The sequence below is a fragment of the Delphinapterus leucas genome, chromosome 2, assembly GCF_059928025.1.
Source record: "Delphinapterus leucas isolate spDelLeu-1000000601 "Yukka" chromosome 2, BTC_Dleu_Yukka2, whole genome shotgun sequence".
In the NCBI taxonomy this organism is placed as follows: Eukaryota; Metazoa; Chordata; class Mammalia; order Artiodactyla; family Monodontidae; genus Delphinapterus; species Delphinapterus leucas.
Window position 1 is genome coordinate 141,159,393 of NC_143130.1, and position 20,185 is coordinate 141,179,577.

The window sequence follows — 20,185 nt, forward strand, 5'->3', positions numbered from 1 at the left end:
AGAAGTGAAATCCAACACCAGGCTCCGGATTCCTTTAGCTGGCTGAACCTCAGAGCTCATTCTGGCAGCATTTCAAAGTAGATTGGAAGCCCTTGACTCAAACATGGTCAGCTACATTAGAATAGAACACCAGACTTGAGGGTGTGTGGAGTTAATCTCAGAGTACTTGTTTTGCCAGATGACTTGTAAAATTGATGAATACTTGCTTCTATTTCCTATGTCTGCCATGCTGTGAACATTGAGTCTGCTGTGCTGATATGTAGTCTAAAGCTATGTTTTGACTTGGGAAAACAGAGTTGAGGTTGGGATTGTGTAAGAGTGAAAACTAAGCTGCTTGTTTCTGTATCTTTTCCTTCCTGCCTGAAGGTAATGATGAGCAATATAGAAATATAGAAATCTTTTGCCATTTTAGTGTAGTGAAGAAAATCTTGTTCAGCACAAAATGTTGCACTTTGCTTGAATCTATTTAATGGTGTGACCATCAAGAATGGAGATTTCCTTTTTAAAGGCTGACTTTGGCTGTCTGGAAGATAGTGGGAAGGCTATATATCTGTATCTTGGTCAGTTATTTCTACAACAGAAAGCTTATGTAGTGGTAATATTAAGGAAGTTAGGTTCTAAAGTAGTTTCCCAGGTAGAGGAGGTGTTCCACTGTTATTTAGTGACCAATGGTTGATGATATGTAATCAGCATTTCTGAAGGATCATTCATTTGCCAAATATTTATTGAGTCCTGGTTAAGTACATGGTATTGCATTACATACTGAAGGAAAGAAAGATGAATATATTGGGGTCTCTGACCCTGAGGAGCTTAAAATCTGGTGGGGGAAGTAAGACATATTTGTAAGTAAATACAATACAGGGTATGCGAGTGATGAGGATAAAGAGACTAATTTTGAGAGGTGGAAGGCAATGGGGGGTGGATTTTTAGCTGGGTCTTTAAGGACAAGAATTTTGAGAGTTCAAGGATAGAGTTCATTAGAGGCAGAGGGAACAAAGCATGGAGCCATGAAGGTGTGTGGTTTATTTCTGAATATACTGAGTAATTCAGTGTGTCTGGAGTGTGGGTTTTATGTAGGTGTGTGATGGGAGATTAGCTTAAAAGGCATGTTGGGGACAAATTATGAGGGACTTTAAATGAAATGCTCATTTTGTTGTGGTGTGGTGGACACAGTGGTCTGTGTATAGTGGCTGTGTTGTACATAATATCATGGCCATATAGTCGACTGGTCCAGGGATGGGCACTGGCCCCAAACCAAAATAGTCAGAGTCCTTTTCTAGGATTTTTCAAACTTGCATGAAGAAAAGAAGTAAGACTGGCAGAGGGAGTCTTGGAGGTAATGCTTGGGGGTTCTCAGTGACCAAGCTATCTGCCTGTCGAGGACGTTGATGAACAGTAGGTGAGAGGGAGGGTGACCTAGTGAGTCACATGGGTGATAGTGGAGGGAAAAGATCCCGGCAGAGACTAAGTGCCAGGTTCTAGTCTTCTCCCAGGTGTAGCAGCATTTTTGCCTCTTTGAGGTGATATTAATTTCCCCAGGAGCCAGAAACCCCACTTGAACTGGCCTAGGCAAAAAGATGAATTTTTTGGATCATGACACCAAACAATGGGAAGAGCAGAATGCAGCTGGTCAGACTTAAAGGCCCATTCATTGTCCCTTTTCACTTGCCTCTGCCTGTCTCATCAAAGTAGTTTTAGTTTTTCAGAGGGGCTTTCCCCAGGAGGTTGGAAGCATGGCTTCCATTAGTTCCCAGCTCACATCTTCTAGCTTCAAGAGGCTCTGCTACATTTTCCTTGCTGCCAATTTGATAAATTCTAGGGAAGATCTCTGATTGGTCCAGTAAGGGTTGTATGTCAACCCACACAGGCCTGTGGGGGAGGAGGAGCTGTTTTCCATAAGAAGGGAGGAGGGATGCTATCCATAGTCAAGGGACAAAACAATAAAAGCCTTTAACATATGGGGAAGGCCCAACCTGGGTCCATGGCCTTGGGGCTGGAAAGGAAGGGCTGCGTTTGAGAAACATTGTCCCAGGGAGGTAGAATCTACTCTTAAGAATGCTAGAGGATGAGCAGATCTGGGAAGAGAAATAATGGGCTCCACTGGTCCACCGTTGGGATGCAGCTATCTTTAGAAATGTGGGAAACTTTGATAGCTGGGTGGTTTTTACAAGGGCTGAGTTTCCATTTGAGTCAGAAGTCTGGTGCTGTCACTGCTTTCCTCCTCAAAGCTTTCTGACCATTCTGTATTAGTGGTAATGGTATACTTTTCAGAGTTTCTGTTGTATGCGAGGCATTGTAGTAGGGCCTTTGTATATGCACGTCATGTAATTTAATCATTACAACACCCTGTGAAATGTATTATATGGAGGAAGGAAACTGAGGTAAAGGAGGATAAGAAGTTTGGCTCGAAAACAGGTCTGTTTGTTTTAAAAGAAGGATAGGCTCTTCCTAGTACATTGCATGCCTCTTGTCGATACTACTGCTAATAAAACCTGTACTCCTCTTAATAATGGCTAACAGTTACTGAGCTCTTACTCTGCGCTAGTTGTATCCTCAGTCCTCTGTGCTAGTTGTGCTGGTGTTATCCTCATCTTATATTTGGGAAAACTGAGGCCCTTGATCATGCAGCTAGTAGGTAAGGAAGCCAGCACTTGAATCCAGCTCTCTTAGTGCCGGGGCCAAATCTATAAGCACTACTTTCTGCTGCCTCTAGCTCCATGAGTAATGCTTATCTGATAGAGTTCCAAGTCAGCTGTTGCTACCGTGCTTCTCTGACAGTAATTTCCACCCTGGGAAAAGGATACAGTTGGTAGCAATGTTTCCTCCCATAATCTTCAGTGCTTTCTTTGCCTTAATCTCAAGGTTTGGGAGAAAGGAACAGCAATTCACTGCACAAACTGGTTGAGGTATCCTGTTCAAAGATACAATTAAAAGTGTGCTGGTGGTGACAAACAATAATGCCAACTTAATGGATGGGTTCTCAAAGTCGTTTTGGCTAAACATTTTATTTGCTCACTGATCATGTTCACTCTTTCACCAGAAGTTTCCTGTTCTGTTAAAATATAAAGATACAAAAAATTGCCTTTATTCTTAGAGAGCTTCACTTTGAGCTTATAATTGGTCTGGATGTGGTCTCTTTCAATAAATAGCAGGATAATGTCTCCAGGTCAGCACAGCGTTTGTTATTAACTATTTTAGTAAATTTACATTTGTTTAGCTTCTGTTAGTGAACAATATTATGATCCAGCAAATGACATGATTTATTTGTTAGGTGAATCCCTGATGTCTGTATACTAATATAAAGCCCTGTACTGCTGTGGCCTGCCTTGGTCTGTTGGTTCTCATATGTGGTATCCAGCTGTTTGTCAGGTTCTCCCTCCGTAATCCATGGAAATCCCAACTGTATTGCCACATGGGTTACCTGTTGGGTTCACTGTTTAAAAAAAAGTGAGAGTTGGAATGTTCCTCCTTATGTTTTCATTGAAAAGAGAAAAACTGCTGTGAAAAATTAAAATTACTATGAGTGTATACAGCTGGTATTCATTTTATGGGTTAATTTGAAAAGCTTTATATGCCCACTTCTAATGGAGTTTGGGTCAGATTACAATATAGTGCTCAGCATAAAAAAATTTTCACATTACGCTACTCTTTGATGTTCATTCATTCATTCTTCATTTACTCTACTTATTCAACAAGTATAAACAAATCCTCCTTCAGGGGATGGATAAGATGTGTCCCTTATAGTGGGAGGAATTTATTATCTAATAGAGCTGTTTACAGACTTCACTTTGCAGCCTGGATAAATTTAGTGAATGTGACTTACAATTTCCAAAGAGATTCAGGCTCTCAGAGTGTAGAATTGCTGAAATAAAGCATAGATTCCTGTGTAATCACCCCAGTATTTGGGGAAACCAATATTGTCTTGATTGGGAGGGTGGTAAGAGATATTAGAGCCAGCTGAAACTGTTAAGCATGCCTGACCATCTTGAGGTAAGAGGTTCTCTACAGTTGCCAGATATTATTTATAGAACTATTTTGACATTTAGTGAGAATCTGTAATATTTAGGGTCGGTGCAGAGAATTTCATTCTAAATAACTGTTCCAAACTTCATATCTGCGAATGCATATTATTTTCTGTGATTGCACGACTGTTCAAGTGTAAAGGAGAAGTATAAAACACAGGCTATCAAGTTGTTCAAAAGAAAATACTGGTGTGAATTATTGAATATGTACACCAGGCATAAATCTTTGATACAATGGGAATGTCTCCAGACAAAACAAGATGGAATCTCTGTTCCTAATTGTGACACAGTTCCTTGAAAAATACAGCTAGGTGCATAGAGATGAGGCTTTATGTACAATTTGCCTTTTTAGCAGCCCTCTCCGAAATCTAAGCCTTTGCGCTGGCCTGCGGAAGCTGACACCGAGCCCTAGCTGCAGGACCGGAAAACTTGCTGCCGGAACCTTTGTGCTGAAGTGCCTCGCCCCCCGGCCGGTGCTCATTTGCAAAGGACCGTCCCAGCCAAGTGCCTGTTGGTAGGAATCCGCTTGGCCTCGGGTCTGAGGGGGCTTGGAGGTGGCTGTAGCTGCGACTGAAGCAGGCATCCAGGAGAGTCCACAGGAAAGAAGGCGCCATGGACGATCAGGGCTGTCCCCGGTGTAAGACCACCAAATACCGGAACCCTTCGTTGAAGCTGATGGTGAATGTGTGTGGACACACTCTGTGAGTCGGGGGAGAGTGGGATTTATGGGGGGAAGACGCACAGGGTGGGAGCTCTCGAAAGAGCCGGGAGATGCTTGACCTCGGCTCAGGGGAGAAAAGGGCGTCGTTAGTTTCGACCCTGGGCAGGAAAATGGGAAAAGGGAACGTTGTTTCTGTAAACAGACTAGCCGCTAGCCCTGAGCCGCTCAGGCCTGGTTTGGACTGCAGGTTCCCTGATGTGGTAACCAGCAGTTTGTTAGGTTTCACCCTTCTTAGGTGATGAAAACCTCGACTGTATTTCCAGGCTGTGTTGTCAACAGGGTTCCAGACATCTCGCTGGTTAAAAGCGTGGGGATCGGAGTGTTTAAGTTCACGCAAAATGTTTTTATTAAAAAGAGCGAAAGTGCTATGAAAATAAAATTACTGTGTTTATATACTGCTGCTATTTATTGCGTTAGTTAATTTGAAACTCCGACGATATGCCCACTGTCCTGATGGAGTTTGGTTAGATTCTCATCTCTAAAAGAGAAAATTTAGATTTTAGGCAGTTAATTTTGGAGATAACAGTAATGGCTGGCATTTATTGAGTGCACATTACATGCCAGGCACTGTTCTAAGCTCTTTACCATGAGTTATCTTATTTCATTCTCACAACAGTCCCACGAAGTAGGTACTAGTATCATTTCCATTTCACAGGGAAGGAAACAGAGACTGCTCCACGTCTCTTATTTAGTGGGCCCTGCTAGAATTGGAACAGAGGCTGTCTGACTCTAGAACGCCAATTTTGGGGGGATAGGGGAAGAAGGGAGGTTGAACATTTTGAAGAGTAAGTGCAGGAACTGGTCAGAGTGTTTCTTGCCACGTTTTTATGGTCAAATGTGGTTCAGTAGAGGTGGTTTATATAAAGCACTTTGGGATGTAAGGTGAACATATATTCCTGTAGTTTATTTGAGGTTTCTTAGAGATAAAAAATGATGGATAATCTACAATGTGGTGGACAAGACCTTTGGGTAGGCATAAATTGCATGGTTAATTGTAGTTATAATGATTATAATGGGATTTAGTAACTTACTGGATTGGTCCCTTTTTCTAATTAATCTTTATTTTCCTTTGCTTCATCCAGCAAAGGAAATACAGTAGAGCTGTGATTGAATGCGTTAAGATTTAGAAATAAGGTGAAAATAATCAAGTAGATTGAAAAAGGGAAACGAGACAAACGCTGTGTAAAGACTATTAGGTTTTTAGAGAGATTTTGCTCAGCTTCTCTTCATTTTCCTGTATCAGATTTGTTACAGTTGGTGCTCAAGGAAAGGGAATTTGCTTTTTTGGAAGGATGCTAACTAAATGTAATTTACTGGAAGAAATTTCTACCTAGTAGTAATTAGCCAGTCAGGGAAGATTATGTGATTTTAGTAAAATAAATTGCGTTTTTATTAGACAATTATAAAATATTTATTTTTAATTAGAAATTGCTTTTGTCATATCCATAGTCTTTTCTGTTTTTCATAAGAGTTAAGAATTGTCTAAGTCATTCTCGTATTGCATTGATTTTGGTTTATTTGCTAACCTGTTAGATAAAGACCACATTTTACAGCCCTTTTTTGACTTGAAATATGAACAAACTGAATAAAAGATTATATGTTATTGGCTAAGAGAACAAACTTCTGATTTTGAATTCTTTGTACTCTTACAGGCTCTGTGGCTTTGGGCAAATTCCTAACTCCTTTTGCCTCGTTTTTCTTACCTGTACAATAGAGATAATAGCACCATATATATTACAGTGTTTGAGGATTAAACAATATATGTAAACATCATATTTGGAGGTGCTTAACAGAGTTTCTTTCACATAGTATTTGTTCAGTATACATTGGCTATCATATTATTTGTGCATGGTATGGATGTTAAGCAGAAATAAAATTTAGATAGGATCTGTTTGGCCTGCTATGAAAGACTTGCACAACAATGGTTATCTTTAAATAAATTTAAGAGACTATAAAATGTGAAAATATAATTTTAATTATAATGACCCTTTTGTGATGATTTTCTTAATATGAACTCGTTATCATGTTCTCTCATGGAAGTGGGATTATATATATCCTTACTTTTTTCATAATGTATATCTTGGGTATCTTTTCTAAATTGGTATGTACGTCTTCCTCTTTAACAGTTGGTTGATAGTCCACTGTTCAGTTATACTATAACTGATTTACCCAAAAGTTTTTTGATGAATCTTTAGATTTCCAGTTTTTCACTGGAACTTCTCTTTCTCTCTCTCTCTCTGAGTACTTATGCAAGTATATTGTAAGATAAACAGGCAAACGGGGGTAAATGTAAATGCCTAGTAGTAGAATTGTATGTGACTTGTAAATTTTGATGAACATTGCTCAGTTGTTATCAAAAAAGATTGTATTGATTGTGCTCCCAACAACTATTTATGGTAATTTTTGTTGCCAAACATCTTTGCTGATATTGGGCATTATTATTTTTTAAATCTTGCTCTTCTGATAGGTAATAAAACATTATGGATTTTGATGTGAAATACTTTTGATTTGATAGTATGTTGAATTTGTACAGAATGTATTTCATGGCATTGAACTTGGGCATTTTTATCATACAGTTGTTAGTCTGAAAGGAGCAGGTATTGTTGTTTAGCATTGCTATTTGCATTAGTTACCTATTGCTGTGTAATGAATTACCCCAAAACTTAGTACCTTAAAACAATAAATATTTATTATCTTACATAGTTTCTGAGGGTCAGGAGTATGAGAGTGGTTCAGCTGAGTGATTCTGGCTCAGTGTCTTTCATGAGGTTCGCTCAAGCTGTTGTCTGGGACTGGAGCAACTGTTTCCAAGGTCACTCATGTGGCTCTTGGTAGCTTCAGTTCGTCCCTGTGGACCCTCCATAGGACTGCTCATGACGTGGCTTTTCCCAGAATTAGTGATGAGAGAGAACCAGAAGCTGCAGAGCTTCTCATCATCTAATCAGAAAAGTCACGTTATCATTGCTTCTGCTGTACTTTATTTGTTAGCACTGAACAATCCTGTTACAAGGTGGGAGGGTGTTTATACACAAGAGTGTGAATACCATGAGACAAGGATTACAGGGCCACATGATTTTACTCACTTTATTTTGTGTGTCCTCAAGTAGCAAAGGCATTTTAGGAAGCAAGTGATAAAGTGAGTAGGAATAGTGCTTCACAAAAGATAAGAAGTGTAGGATTATGGAAAGATTATTTAGGAATACTATTTATGACAGAAAATACAGGAGCAGAAAGGAGAAAAGAGGTGAAACATTATGAAAATACTTTTCTCCCTTAACTGCTAGCTATTGAGGAAGTGTGTTCTCTTATGTATCAAATCTATCCAGCAAACACCCAAATGAATTGATTGCATGAACATCCAAAGAAGATTGGATTCTATTTTTGCTTTTTTTTTTCCAATTCAATGATGAACTTTGTCTTAATTACAGAAAAGGATAATTTTTTTTCTTTGTTTATCAGGGCCACCTATTTTAAGAAATGGGCCTTTCATAGTATTCTTTCATAGAATTCTGAAGGCATATTGAATTAGATGGAGCCAATTAAATCTAATTTTCATTTAACTGAAGTCTTTTTTTTTTTTTTTTTAAGGAAGCTGGGAAAACTTTATTTTTTCTTTGGAATACAGAAACTTTATTTTTTCTTTTTCTATTACCCAACATAGTTGGATAATATTTTTCAGATTGACACAAATTTAAAACTAAAGTCTTTAATAATTTAAGTTTTATCCCAACCATCGTTGGCAACACTTGTCTCTGGAAACTTTACCTATATTTGATTTTATTAAATCTCCTTTTTTCATTTTAAACACACATAAGACACAAAGTAGAATAAACAAAACACATCTTGATATATGTAAAAATCAATATTTTGCCGTACTTAAGGTTTGTCTTTCTCTCTTTTTTATCTTCTTTTCTCTGTCCCTCTGTCTCTCTTGCTCTCATTTACTGAGGTTTCTGAGTAGTTTGTTCTAAAAAGTTACCAGTCTGAATTTTTCTGATTGCATCTCTGTGGTATTAATATGTTCCTTTGTATTTTCTATAAATTACTAGTAATTTTAGAAGTTTATCAGATTAAAGTTCAATTTATTTATTGTTGGAAAGAATAATTCATAAGTGGTATTAATTCATTTGTTTAATATGCTGGGCTTATACAATACCTTTTTGTGAACTAGGAAACAATGGACAGAAAAATTAGAAAAAGGCACTCATTCTGGGTAGAAGAATTAGAAAAAGGGGACTTTACAGATATACTGTTGTTAATTTCTAATTTAATATTGTTGAAGTAAGAGAATGCACTTCGCTAAATTTCAGTCTTTTAAAATTTTCTGAAAACTTATTTATGGTCCAGCATATGGTCTGTCTTGGTGAGCAATCAGTGTAAATTTGAAAAAAATGTGTATTCTGTAGCTGTTGGGTATAGTGTATGTCAATTAGGTCAACTTGGTTGATAGTGTTACTCAGATCTTCTGCATCCATACTAATTTATCTTATCTACTCATTTTATCAATTACTCCAACTGGATTGTGGATTTGTCAGTTTCTCCTTTTAGTTCTGTCATGCTTTATGTATTTTGAAACTCTCTTATTAGGTACATAGATATTCAGAATTGCTATGACTTCTTGATGAATTTATCCTTTTGTCATTATGAAATGCTCCTTTTGGTCTTTTGTAATATGTCCTGAAGTTTTTGTCTGATATTACGTCATTCTCTTAATGCTTCCTGTTTGATAGTATACCTTTCTTTGTCCTTTTGCTTTCAACCAATGTGTGTCTTATATCTTGTAGACAGTACATAGTTGGTTTTGCTCTTTTATATGGTCCAACATTGCTGCCTTTTAATTGGTGTGTTAGTCCCTTTATATTTAATATAATTTTTGCTATCATTGGGTTTAAGTCTATTTGTTTTCCATTTGTCCTTTTTTTGCCTTATTTTGGATTAATTGGATAACTTAAAGTATTGGCCTATTAGCTCTTTATTGTTATTTTATTTTTTAAATTTTCTTTTAGTGATTTCTCTAAGTATAACAATATGCATCTTTTTTTTTTTTGCGGTACGCGGACCTCTCACTGCTGTGGCCTCTCCCGCCGCGGAGCACAGGCTCTGGACGCGCAGGCCCGGCGGCCATGGCTCACTGGCCCAGCCACTCTGCGGCATGTGGGATCTTCCCGGACTGGGGAACGAACCCGTGTCCCCTGCATCGGCAGGCGGACCCTCAACCACTGCGCCACCAGGGAAGCCTATTTCTTTTTCTTTTGCGGTACGTGGGCCTCTCACTGTTGTGGCCTCTCCCGTTGCGGAGCACAGGCTCCGGACGCTCAGGCTCAGCGGCCATGGCTCACGGGCCCAGCCGTTCCGCGGCATGTGGGATCCTCCTGGACCGGGGCACGAACCCGTGTCCCTTGCGTCGGCAGGCGGACTCTCAACCACTGTGCCACCAGGGAAGCCCAACAATGTGCATCTTTATCAAAGTCTATTAAGAGTCAATATCTGACACTTCTCATTTTTCACTTCTTCACAAATTCCTTACATTTCAGTACCTCACAAGTGTGAATAATATAATACCATTTACTTACCCCTCTCATCCTGTATGCTGATGATGTCTTATCTTTAACTTCTATATATGATTTAATATTGTTATTTTTGCTTTAAACAGCCAGTTGTCTTTAAGGAGATGTAGAGAATAAAAAATAAGTCTTTTTAATAAGCAACTTTATTGAGATAGAATTCACATACCATAAAATTCACTCATTTTGAGCGTAGAATCAGTGGCTTTTGGTATATTCTCAGAGACATGCATCTGTCACCACAATTAATTATAGAATGTTTTTGTTACTCCACAAAGAAACCCCTTACTACTTAGCCCTGTCCTCCAGTCCTACTGTCTCCCAGCCCTAGGTAACCACTAATTGACTTTCTGTCCATATAGATTGCCTATTCTGGACATTTCATATAAATGGAATCATATAATATATGGTCCTCTGTGATTGGCTTTTACTTAGTACAAGTTTCATCCATGTTGTAGCATTTTTCAGAGCTTCTTTCTTTTTGTTATTGGATACTATCCCATTGTTTGGATATACCACTTTTTATTTGTCTGTTCATTAGTTGATGGACATTTGGGTTGTTTCCACTTTTTGGCTATAATGAATAATACTGCCATGAACATTCATGTACAAGTTTTGTGTGACAAATGATTTTGTTTCAGGTGTGTACTTAAGAGTATAACTGTTGGATCATATGATGACTCTATATTTATCCATTTGAGGAATTGTAAGACTTTTCCAAAGTGACTGCAGAATTTTACATTTCCACCTGCAGTGGATAAGGGTTCCAGTTTCTCTACATCTTTTGCCAACGCTTGTTATTATTTATCTTTTTGATTATAGCCATCCTAGTGTGCTGTAGTCTTTTTAAAAAATTATTATTATTTTTCAGTTTTTGGCTGTGTTGGGTCTTCTTGTTGTGGTGGCTTCTCTTGCTGCAGAGCACAGGCTCTAGGCTCATGGGCTGCAGTAGTTGTGGCTCGTGGGCTTAGTAGTTGCGTCTCACAGGCTCTAGAGCGCAGGCCCAGTAGTTGTGGTGCACGGGCTTAGTTGCTCCGTGGCATGTGGGATCTTCCTGGACCAGGGATCGAACCCGTGTCCCCTGCATTGGTAGGTGGGTTCTTAACCATTGTGCCACCAGGGAAGCCCCATGCAGTCTTTTGTATTCACCTACTTATTTACCATCTTTAGTATCTTTCTTCCTTCTTTTGGATCTGATTTTATAGTTGCATTGATTTTTTTTCTGCCTGAAGAGCATTCTTTAGTATTTCTTGTAGTACAGGTCTGTTGGTTAAGAATTCTCCCAGATTTTGTTTATGTGAGTGTTTTTATTTCACCGTACTGTTTGAAGGATATTTCTGCTGAATATGAAATTATGGATTGTCATTTCACCACTTGAAATATATCATTCCATTGTTTTCTTTTTTTTTTTTCGGCCACACCGCACAGCTTGTGGGATCTCAGTTCTGACCAGGGATTGAACCTGGGCCATGGCAGTGAAAGTGCAGAATCTTAACCACTAGGCCACCAAGGAACTCCCCATTCCATTGTTTCCTGATCTCCATTGTTTGTGATGAGAAGTTAGCTGTTGCTTATATCCTTGGACCCCTTTATCATAAAAATCTTTTGGGGCTGCTTTCAAGATTTCATCTTTGGTTTCTAGCAGTTTGACTATAAGTCTAGGTGTGCTTTTCTTTGTATTCATCCTAGTTGAGGTTTGCTGAGCTTGGAACTGTTAAGTCAGTGTTTTTCATCCTATTTGGAAAATTTCAGTGATTCTTTCTGCACTATTTTCACTCTCTTCTTATTTTGGATCTCCAAGTACATGTGTGTTAGACTCTTTGATATTGTTCTATAAGTTGCTGGGGTATTATTCATTTTTCTTTGATCTTTTTTTCCTGTCTGTTCTTCAGATTAGATATTTTTTACTGGTCTGTATTCAAATTCACTGACTCCCATCTGCCATGTCCAATCTTCTGTTAAGCCCATGTGGTAGATTTTTTCATTTGTTATTGTACTTTTGTTCTAGGGTTTTCATCTTGTTCTTTTCTACAGTTTTCACTTCTCTTACTAGATTTCCTATCTGCACACTAATTAAGACCATATTTTCCTTTACTTCTTTGAATGTAATTCTTTGGACATATTTTGTGTTAAATCTTTAAAAACATTTAAAATAGCTGATTTTAAAGTTTCAGTCTGTTAGATCCAACATCTTGGCTGTCTCAGAGTTGGTTTCACTTATTTTTTAAATTTTTATTTATTTATTTGGCTGTGCTGGGTCTTAGTTGCGGCATGCAGGATCTTCGTTGAGGCACGTGGGATCTTTAGTTGTGGCATACAGGATCTTTAGTTGCGGCATGCAGGTTCTTAGTTGCAGCATGTGGCATCTAGTTTCCCGACCAGGGATTAAACCTAGGCCCCCTGCATTGGGAGTGAAGAGTCTCAACCACTAGACCACCAGGGAAGTCCCAGGGTTGGTTTCTATTGACTACTCTTTTTTTTTTTTTTCCCTATGGGTCACATTTTTCTTTCTTTTATTTTTTTACATTTAGTACTTTTTTCAATTGTATACTGATCGTGTAGATGGTACTAGAAATTGCAAATTTTATCTTTCTGTGTAGAGTGGTGTTTTTTAAAATTCTTGTAGATACTTCAGTTACTGGCTGATTACCTTGAACTTTGTAGGCTTGGTTTTAATCTTTGCTAGGATGGATCTGAGGAGAGCCCATTGTGTTTCCTTACTTTACTGCAACTCAACCTCCAAACTTTCAATTCCTTGCAAAACTTGTTGGGGCTTGATTTAGGCTTTGTTAGGGTGAGTCTAGAATAAGTCTTATTATATGATGTGGTCCTCACTCTTAGTTGAGGCCTTTTTCATATCTCAGTTGGATGTTTGAGGTGTTAATAAGGTGTTAATGTGGTTTCTCTACTTTGGCTGGGTGGGAACTCCAAAGTTTACCCAGCACTCCTTAACTATACTGTCTTCCTCTCCCAGCCATTATCTTTTAATCCTTGATTGGTTTTGCCCTGTATATGTGCAGTCTGTTCTGTGGCCAAGGACTTACAGCGGGGCATGGTTCTTACAGACTTCTGGACCCTCTGCCTTGCAGATTTCAACCATATCAACAGCACTGAAGGCTGATCTCTGCCTGTACAGCTTAGCAGAACCACTGTGCCCTTCTTAAATTCTTACTTGCCGGGCCGTGGTCATGGAAATTTTTCCCAGGTAGAAAGAAGAGGCAATTGTAGGGGTCACCTTGTTAGTTTACCATTTCTAAGGGATTATAGTCTCTGTGTTGCCCATTATCTAATACCTGTAAATGATTGTCTCATGCATTTTGTTTGCTTTATGGTAGCTCATGGTGAGAATGCTAGTCTGACATCAGTTACTCCATCATGTTTGTTAGGAAAAGCTGGCCTTACTATTGTTGAGGCATTTACTTCCTGTAGCCTCAGTTCTGTGTGTACATGTTTATTTTCTTTACCTCAAAATTGGTAATTGCTATGCCCCTTTAACATTTCTTTCCTTTTGTAGTTTCTGATTTTTTTTTTTTTTTTTTACTACCTCAGCTTCTTCCCTAAAACTCTCCTAAGTATTCTTTTCTTTACCCTCTCCCTCTCCCTCTCCTTCTTTGTCTTCTTTAATGGGGTGTTTTGAAGTTGATTAGAATATAATGCTGTGGAACAGCTCTGCAGAATTAATATCTCATATTTGTGGATTGTAGTTACAATGATATCTCAAGACCATTCTCCTGAAGGAGGTGGTTTTTGCTTTCACTATATGTGTAAGAGTTCATGTCCCATGTATTTTTTTTTTTCTTTTTTTTTGCGGTAGGCGGGCCTCTCACTGTTGTGGCCTCTCCTGTTGCGGAGCACAGGCTCCGGATGCGCAGGCTCAGCGGCCATGGCTCACGGGCCCAGCCGCTCCGCGGCATGTGGGATCTTCCCGGACCGGGGCACGAACCCGTGTCCCCTGCATCGGCAGGTGGACTCCCAACCATGGCGCCACCAGGGAAGCCCTCCCATGTATTTTAATAATACAAATCCATTGAGTAATAGAACACTGACTCACAAGTTAGAAAATCTATGTTCTAGTTCTGCCAAGTTTTAGGCCAGCTGTTAAACTTTGATTTGTTAATTTGCTTAGAACAGATAATATTTAGCCCCTTCAGTCTCTTAAAATTTGGGTAATTTAGTTAACAGTTAATTAGAAAATCATTGTAGTCATTAGCTTTAGTCTTTTTTTTTTGACCTTATACCATTAGTAAAACTGCTTCTTAAAATATTAAAAATTTTAGTTATTTTTATTAGTGGTGATTTTTCTTTTCCATTATGGGAGAGAGTGCTGGTCAGTTTATTTACAGAATATGAATATATCACTATGGATTGGTTATTTTATGGCTATAATATGTATTTTTTTGGTTTGACTAAATATGACTATTAGTGCATTTGAGTCTTGAAGATGCAGTGTTTGCATTTCAGTTCCTTCTCTTATTGAGTGTAACTTACCGTCTTAGTTCTTTAAAACCGTGGTTACTAAATATTTAGTAATTAATATTATCTGTAATGTTTCTCTTTGTATGTGAAAATATAGCCCTAACCCCATATGGCTCTTCTTCTCTAATTCTTTTTTTTTATACTGGGAATCTTTTTTTAAGATTCATTTTATCTGTTGACTAGTTTACTACATATATGTATATAGGTGTATATATACACACACATGCGTATACACATACATTTTCTGTCTTGGAGGAAACCTTTTGTTAGGTTTTGCCTGCAGGTGAATTTTCGTTTCATGGATGGACACCCTCTTTCACTTTTTTTTGGCTGCATCGGCTCTTTGTTGTGGCACGCAGGATCTTCGTTGCGGCAAGCGGGATCTTTTTGTTGCAGCGCGGGCTTCTCTCTAGTTGTGGCATGCGGGTTTTCTCTCTCTAGTTTTGGCGCGTGGGCTCCAGAGTGCGTGGGCTCTGTAGTTGTGGTGCACAGGGCTCCAGGGCGTGTGGGCTCTGTAGTCGTGATGTGCGGGCTTAGTTGCCCTGCGGCGTGTGGGATCTTAGCTCCCTGACCAGGGATCGAACCCGTGTCCCCTGCACTGGAAGGCAGATTCTTTACCAATGGACCAAAAGGAGGTCCCTCATGGATGGACGCCCTTTGAGAGCTCTTTCCCTTGTATCTATATCCACCTCTCCTTTGAAGTTATATTGTCAAATTTGTATTATAAGATTCAAACAGGTAATAAATATGAAGCTGTTTATTCGATGTTCAAACTTAAAACACAAATTATTTTATTTTGCAAGAACTTGAAACATTGGCACATTAGTTTCTGTAGGGGTAAAAGTATAAACAGAGACAGAATTAATATATTTCCTCATTGCCTTTTTTTCTGCTGTGGGCATAAAATATTATGTCTAACGTATGTGTAATGATAGTTTGCCTGAGTTTGAATCCTAGGTTTTCCACTCATTCTTAGCTGTGTGATTTAGGGAAAACTATTTTCTTTAAGCCTTTGTTTTCTCATCTGTATAGTAGGTTTACCAGTAGCATATACCTCACAGCATTGCTGTGAGGATTAGATGAGGCACAGTTCAAGTAAGTTTAAAAATTTAGGTAAATTTAAGAGTATTTACTTTGTAGTCAACTGTAAAGAGTTGCTTTCAGTATTCTAAATGCAGAAAAATAACAATTTTTAGGTTAAGTTTCAGGAATATTTTTGGCAATTTACTTCTTGTTTACTTAGCAGTTAGTCCCTGAGATAGTAAATAGAATGAGAATAATTGAATGAAAAATTAACCTAGATATCTTAACGGTTTTCTTCACGTTTCAAATGTATTAAGCTTATTTTCAAAGATTAAAAAGTAAGACTCAACTGTAGTTTATTAGTTGTTGGTTTACTAATAAATATAAGTTTGCATTCTTTCTCATATACTCAATACATTTTCCAGGCCACTGATTCCTAAACTTGCCTCATCCTAAGAATCACCTTGGGTGCCTATTTAAAATACAAATTTCTGGGCCTTACCAGGTGGAGGGAACTTGTATTTTATACTGGCTATCTAAGAGAGTCTTACGCTCAAGCAGTTTTGGAGAACACTGTGCTGAGTATACAACAGTGAGTGTGGGAGACGTGGTTACTGCCCCCAGTAATTTTATAGTATTTTAGGTCTTCTTTTGAGTCATTAAATGGAAATTAGTTTTTCTTGGTTCTTTATAAGGAGGAAAAGGGAAGTTTAGAGTTATAAAAATATTCTTTGTAATTAAGATGTGAAAGTGGATTTTACGCTATTTGTTAAACTATTTAAAAAAAATTTTTTTTTGGAGTATGGTTGCTTTACAGTGTTGTATTAGTTTCTACTGTACAGCAAAGTGAATTAGCTATATATATATATATATCCCCTCTTTTTTGGATTTCCTTCCCATTTAGGTCTCCATAGAGCATTGAGTAGAGTTCCCTGTGCTATACAGTAGGTTCTCATTAGTTATCTATTTTGTACATAGTATCAATAGTGTATATATGTCAATCCCAATCTTCCAATTCATCCCATCTGCTCCCCTTCCCCCTTGTTATCCATATGTTTGTTCTCTACGTCTGTGTCTCTATTTCTGCCTTGTAAATAAGATCATCTATACCAGTTTTTTCAGATTCCACATATATGCATTAATGTACAATATTTGTTTTTCTGACTTACTTCACTCTATATGACATTCTCTGGGTCCATCCACATCTCTACAAATGACCCAATTTCATTCCTTTTTATGGCTGAGTAATATTCCATTGTATATATGTACCATATCTTCTTTATCCATTCCTCTTTTGATGGACATTTAGGTTGTTTCCATGTCCTGGCTATTGTAAATAGTGCTGCAGTGAACATTGGGGTGCATGTGTCTTTGAATTATGGTTTTCTCTGGGTATATCTGCCCAGTAGTGGGATTGCTGGGTCACGTGGTAGTTTTCACAGAACTAGAACAAAAAATTTTACAATTTGTATGGAAACACAAAAGACCCCAAATAGACATAGAAATCTTGAGAAAGAAAAATGGAGCCAGAGGGACCAGGCTCCCTGACTTCAGACTATACTACAAAGCTACGGTAATCAAGACACTATGGTACTGGCACAAAAACAGAAATATAGATCAATGGAACAGGATAGAAAGCTCAGAGATAAACCCACGCACCTATGGTCACCTAATCTATGACAAAGGAGGCCACAATATACAATGGAGCAAAGACACCCTCTTCAATAAGTGGTGCTAGGAAAACTGGACAGCTATATGTAAACGAATGAAATTAGAACACTGCCTAACACCATACACAAAAATAAACTCAAAAGAGATTAAAGACCTAAATGTAAGACTGGACACTATAAAATTCTTAGAGGAAAACATAGGAAGAACACTCTTTGACATAAATCACAGCGCAATCTTTTTTGACCCACCTCCTAGAATAATGGAAATAAAACAAAAATAAACAAATGGGACTTAATGAAACTTAAAAGCTTTTGCACAGCAAAGGAAACCATAAACAAGACTAAAAGACAACCCTCAGAATGGGAAAAAATATTTGCAAATGAAACAACTGACAAAGGATTAATCTCCAAAATATACAAACTGCTCATGCATCTCAGTATCAAAAAAACAACCCAATCCAAAAATGGGCAGAAGACCTAAATAGACATTTCTCCAAAGAGGACATACAGATGGCCAACAAACATATGAAAAGATGCTCAACATCACTAATAATTAGAGAAATGCAAATCAAAACTACAATGAGATATCACCTCACACCAGTCAGAATGGCCATCATCACAAAATCTACAAACAGTAAATGCTGGAGAGGGTGTGGAGAAAAGGGAACCCTCTTTCATTGTTGATAGGAATGTAAATTGATACAGCCACTATGGATAAGAGTATGCAGTTTTCTTAAAAAACTAATAATAGAACTACCATGTTAAACTATTTAAAAAAAAATGCTACTGAAGTAACAGAAACCTGAAATCCTGAACCCTTATTGTAACCATTCTGCTGATGTAGGAAAAGGGCCTTTGGGGAAGCAAACAATTTTGGTGGGAATATCCTAAACTTGGGAAATTTTGCAATATTAGCATCAAGGGATCAAAATGTTAAGGTGGCTCCAAATGCATAAATGTTTTTGTGGAACAGTCACTGAAGAGGAAATATCTAAATATTAGCTCCTTTAGGAAAGTGAAAGTCATGTCTGTTTTAGCTTTCAGGCTGGGGATGGAAGCCCTTACAAAAGTACATGCTACAAAGTGCTATTTGTTTCATCAAAAGGATTGATAGGAAGTTGGCAGACTCGATTAATGTAAATTTGGAAGGAGCTTTGCAGTCATCTTTTTAGTTCTATTCTCCACCTGTCCTCCCTTTTTTAACAGATGGGGAAGCTAAAGCCTAAGAAAGGTTATATGGTTGCATTGCTCACCTGGCCAGCTTCATTTTCTTTTTTCTGTGTAAATTCCAGTTATGAATTGTTCAGTTAAATTTTGATCACATTTGCCAAGTACAGTTCTTATTAATGTAGTGCAACCAGATTGTAACTCAAACCCATTTTATGTGAAAAATGAAAATACTACAGTATTATCAAAAATCAATTTGATATGTTTGGAACAATTTTCTCTTTGTATTTTAGTTTCCAGGATGCTAGCTTGAGATTAAAAAATACTTTAAACATTCACTAATGATTTTTCTGCCAGTTTTTAATTTTAATTTATCTTTTTCTTTGATAATATATAAACGTCATTGTATTTGGTTTTTGAGATATAATATGCAAATTAGGAAACCTAAATGTATTATTTATGCCAGGAAATGATTTGGAGGATAACTTTTTTTTTTATCAGAAGCAAATTTTATTTCCTTTTTTTTCTGTTATCATCTAGTTTTTTTTGGAGAACAGAGCATCTCACAATATTTCTGAAAAATCAAAAATTTAGACTTTGTTTTGTGTTATATGCAAGTGTCTAGAAAGACTGTATCAACCACCTCATAAGGATAATTTATTTTATAGTATTTTTACTTTACATATTTCACTTTTGACATTGTATAAATATATATATTATACACATGTATAAATAAATATATTTATTCCCTACAAAAAATATAAATAAATATATTTATTCCCTACAAAAAAAAGAAAACGTAAAATTTAATGGACTTCATTAGAAATGTTTTGGAGTATTAGGTTTCTTCTCATTTACTAAGTTAGAATATGTAAAAGCCAGATTTCTGAGATGAAGAAAAATGATTGTAAACCTCACTCGGTTTTTTTTAGAACACAAATATGATAGTGGCTGTGTCATTGAAAATTAATGAGGGCTCCATCAATATGGTGCAGTGCCTCTGCATCACTGATTTATATATATTTAATGAGCCTGCTATTCTAATTTCAGGTAACTGAAGCAAACTGCTTCTAGCAGTAACTGATTTACTTACAAACAATTCATTCCTTTAAAATATAAAAGTCTTGAAATCTACCAATGTTAAGTATAATTTCTTCATAAATAATTCTACAATGTTTATTTTCTGGCTATAACTAACCTATCTTCTGTTTCAGATAATGTTACCAAAACACGTTCTTTTATTTGATCTTATTTCTTGCTACTGATCTGTGGAGTTGGAGTAGAAAATATGGGGGGAAAACCTTTAAAAAGTAATAGGACAGGGACTTCCCTGGTGGTGCAGTGGTTAAGAATCCGCCTGCCAGTGTGGGGGACATGGGTTCCATCCCTAGTCTGGGAAGATCCCGCATGCCGCAGCAACTAAGCCCCTGTGCCACAGCCACTGAGCCTGCGCTCTAGAGCCTGTGAGCCACAACTACTGAAGCCCCTGTGCTTAGAGCCCATGCTCCCCAACAAGAGAAGCCACTTCAATGAGAAGCCCGT

The 20,185-nt window shown here is 37.7% G+C and overlaps 1 protein-coding gene across 7 annotated transcripts in view; it reads left to right on the top strand.

Annotated features, from left to right (window-relative positions):
* Window positions 1–4,497: 4,497 nt before the first annotated feature.
* The window catches only part of MNAT1 (MNAT1 component of CDK activating kinase), a 230,940-nt gene continuing 215,252 nt past the window's right edge, over window positions 4,498–20,185 (top strand). For 5 of the 7 annotated variants that reach the window (XR_016392185.1, XR_016392184.1, XM_089907781.1 and 2 more), the window contains exon 1: window positions 4,500–4,723. Coding sequence is in view for 5 of the 7 variants with exons in the window: in XM_089907781.1 (XP_089763907.1) it covers window positions 4,635–4,723 (89 nt within the window). In the remaining 2 variants the exon portion in view is untranslated. Of the gene's footprint in view, window positions 4,724–20,185 lie in introns of all 7 variants that reach the window. The other 2 variants (XM_022570440.2, XM_022570436.3) reach the window with 2 other exon arrangements.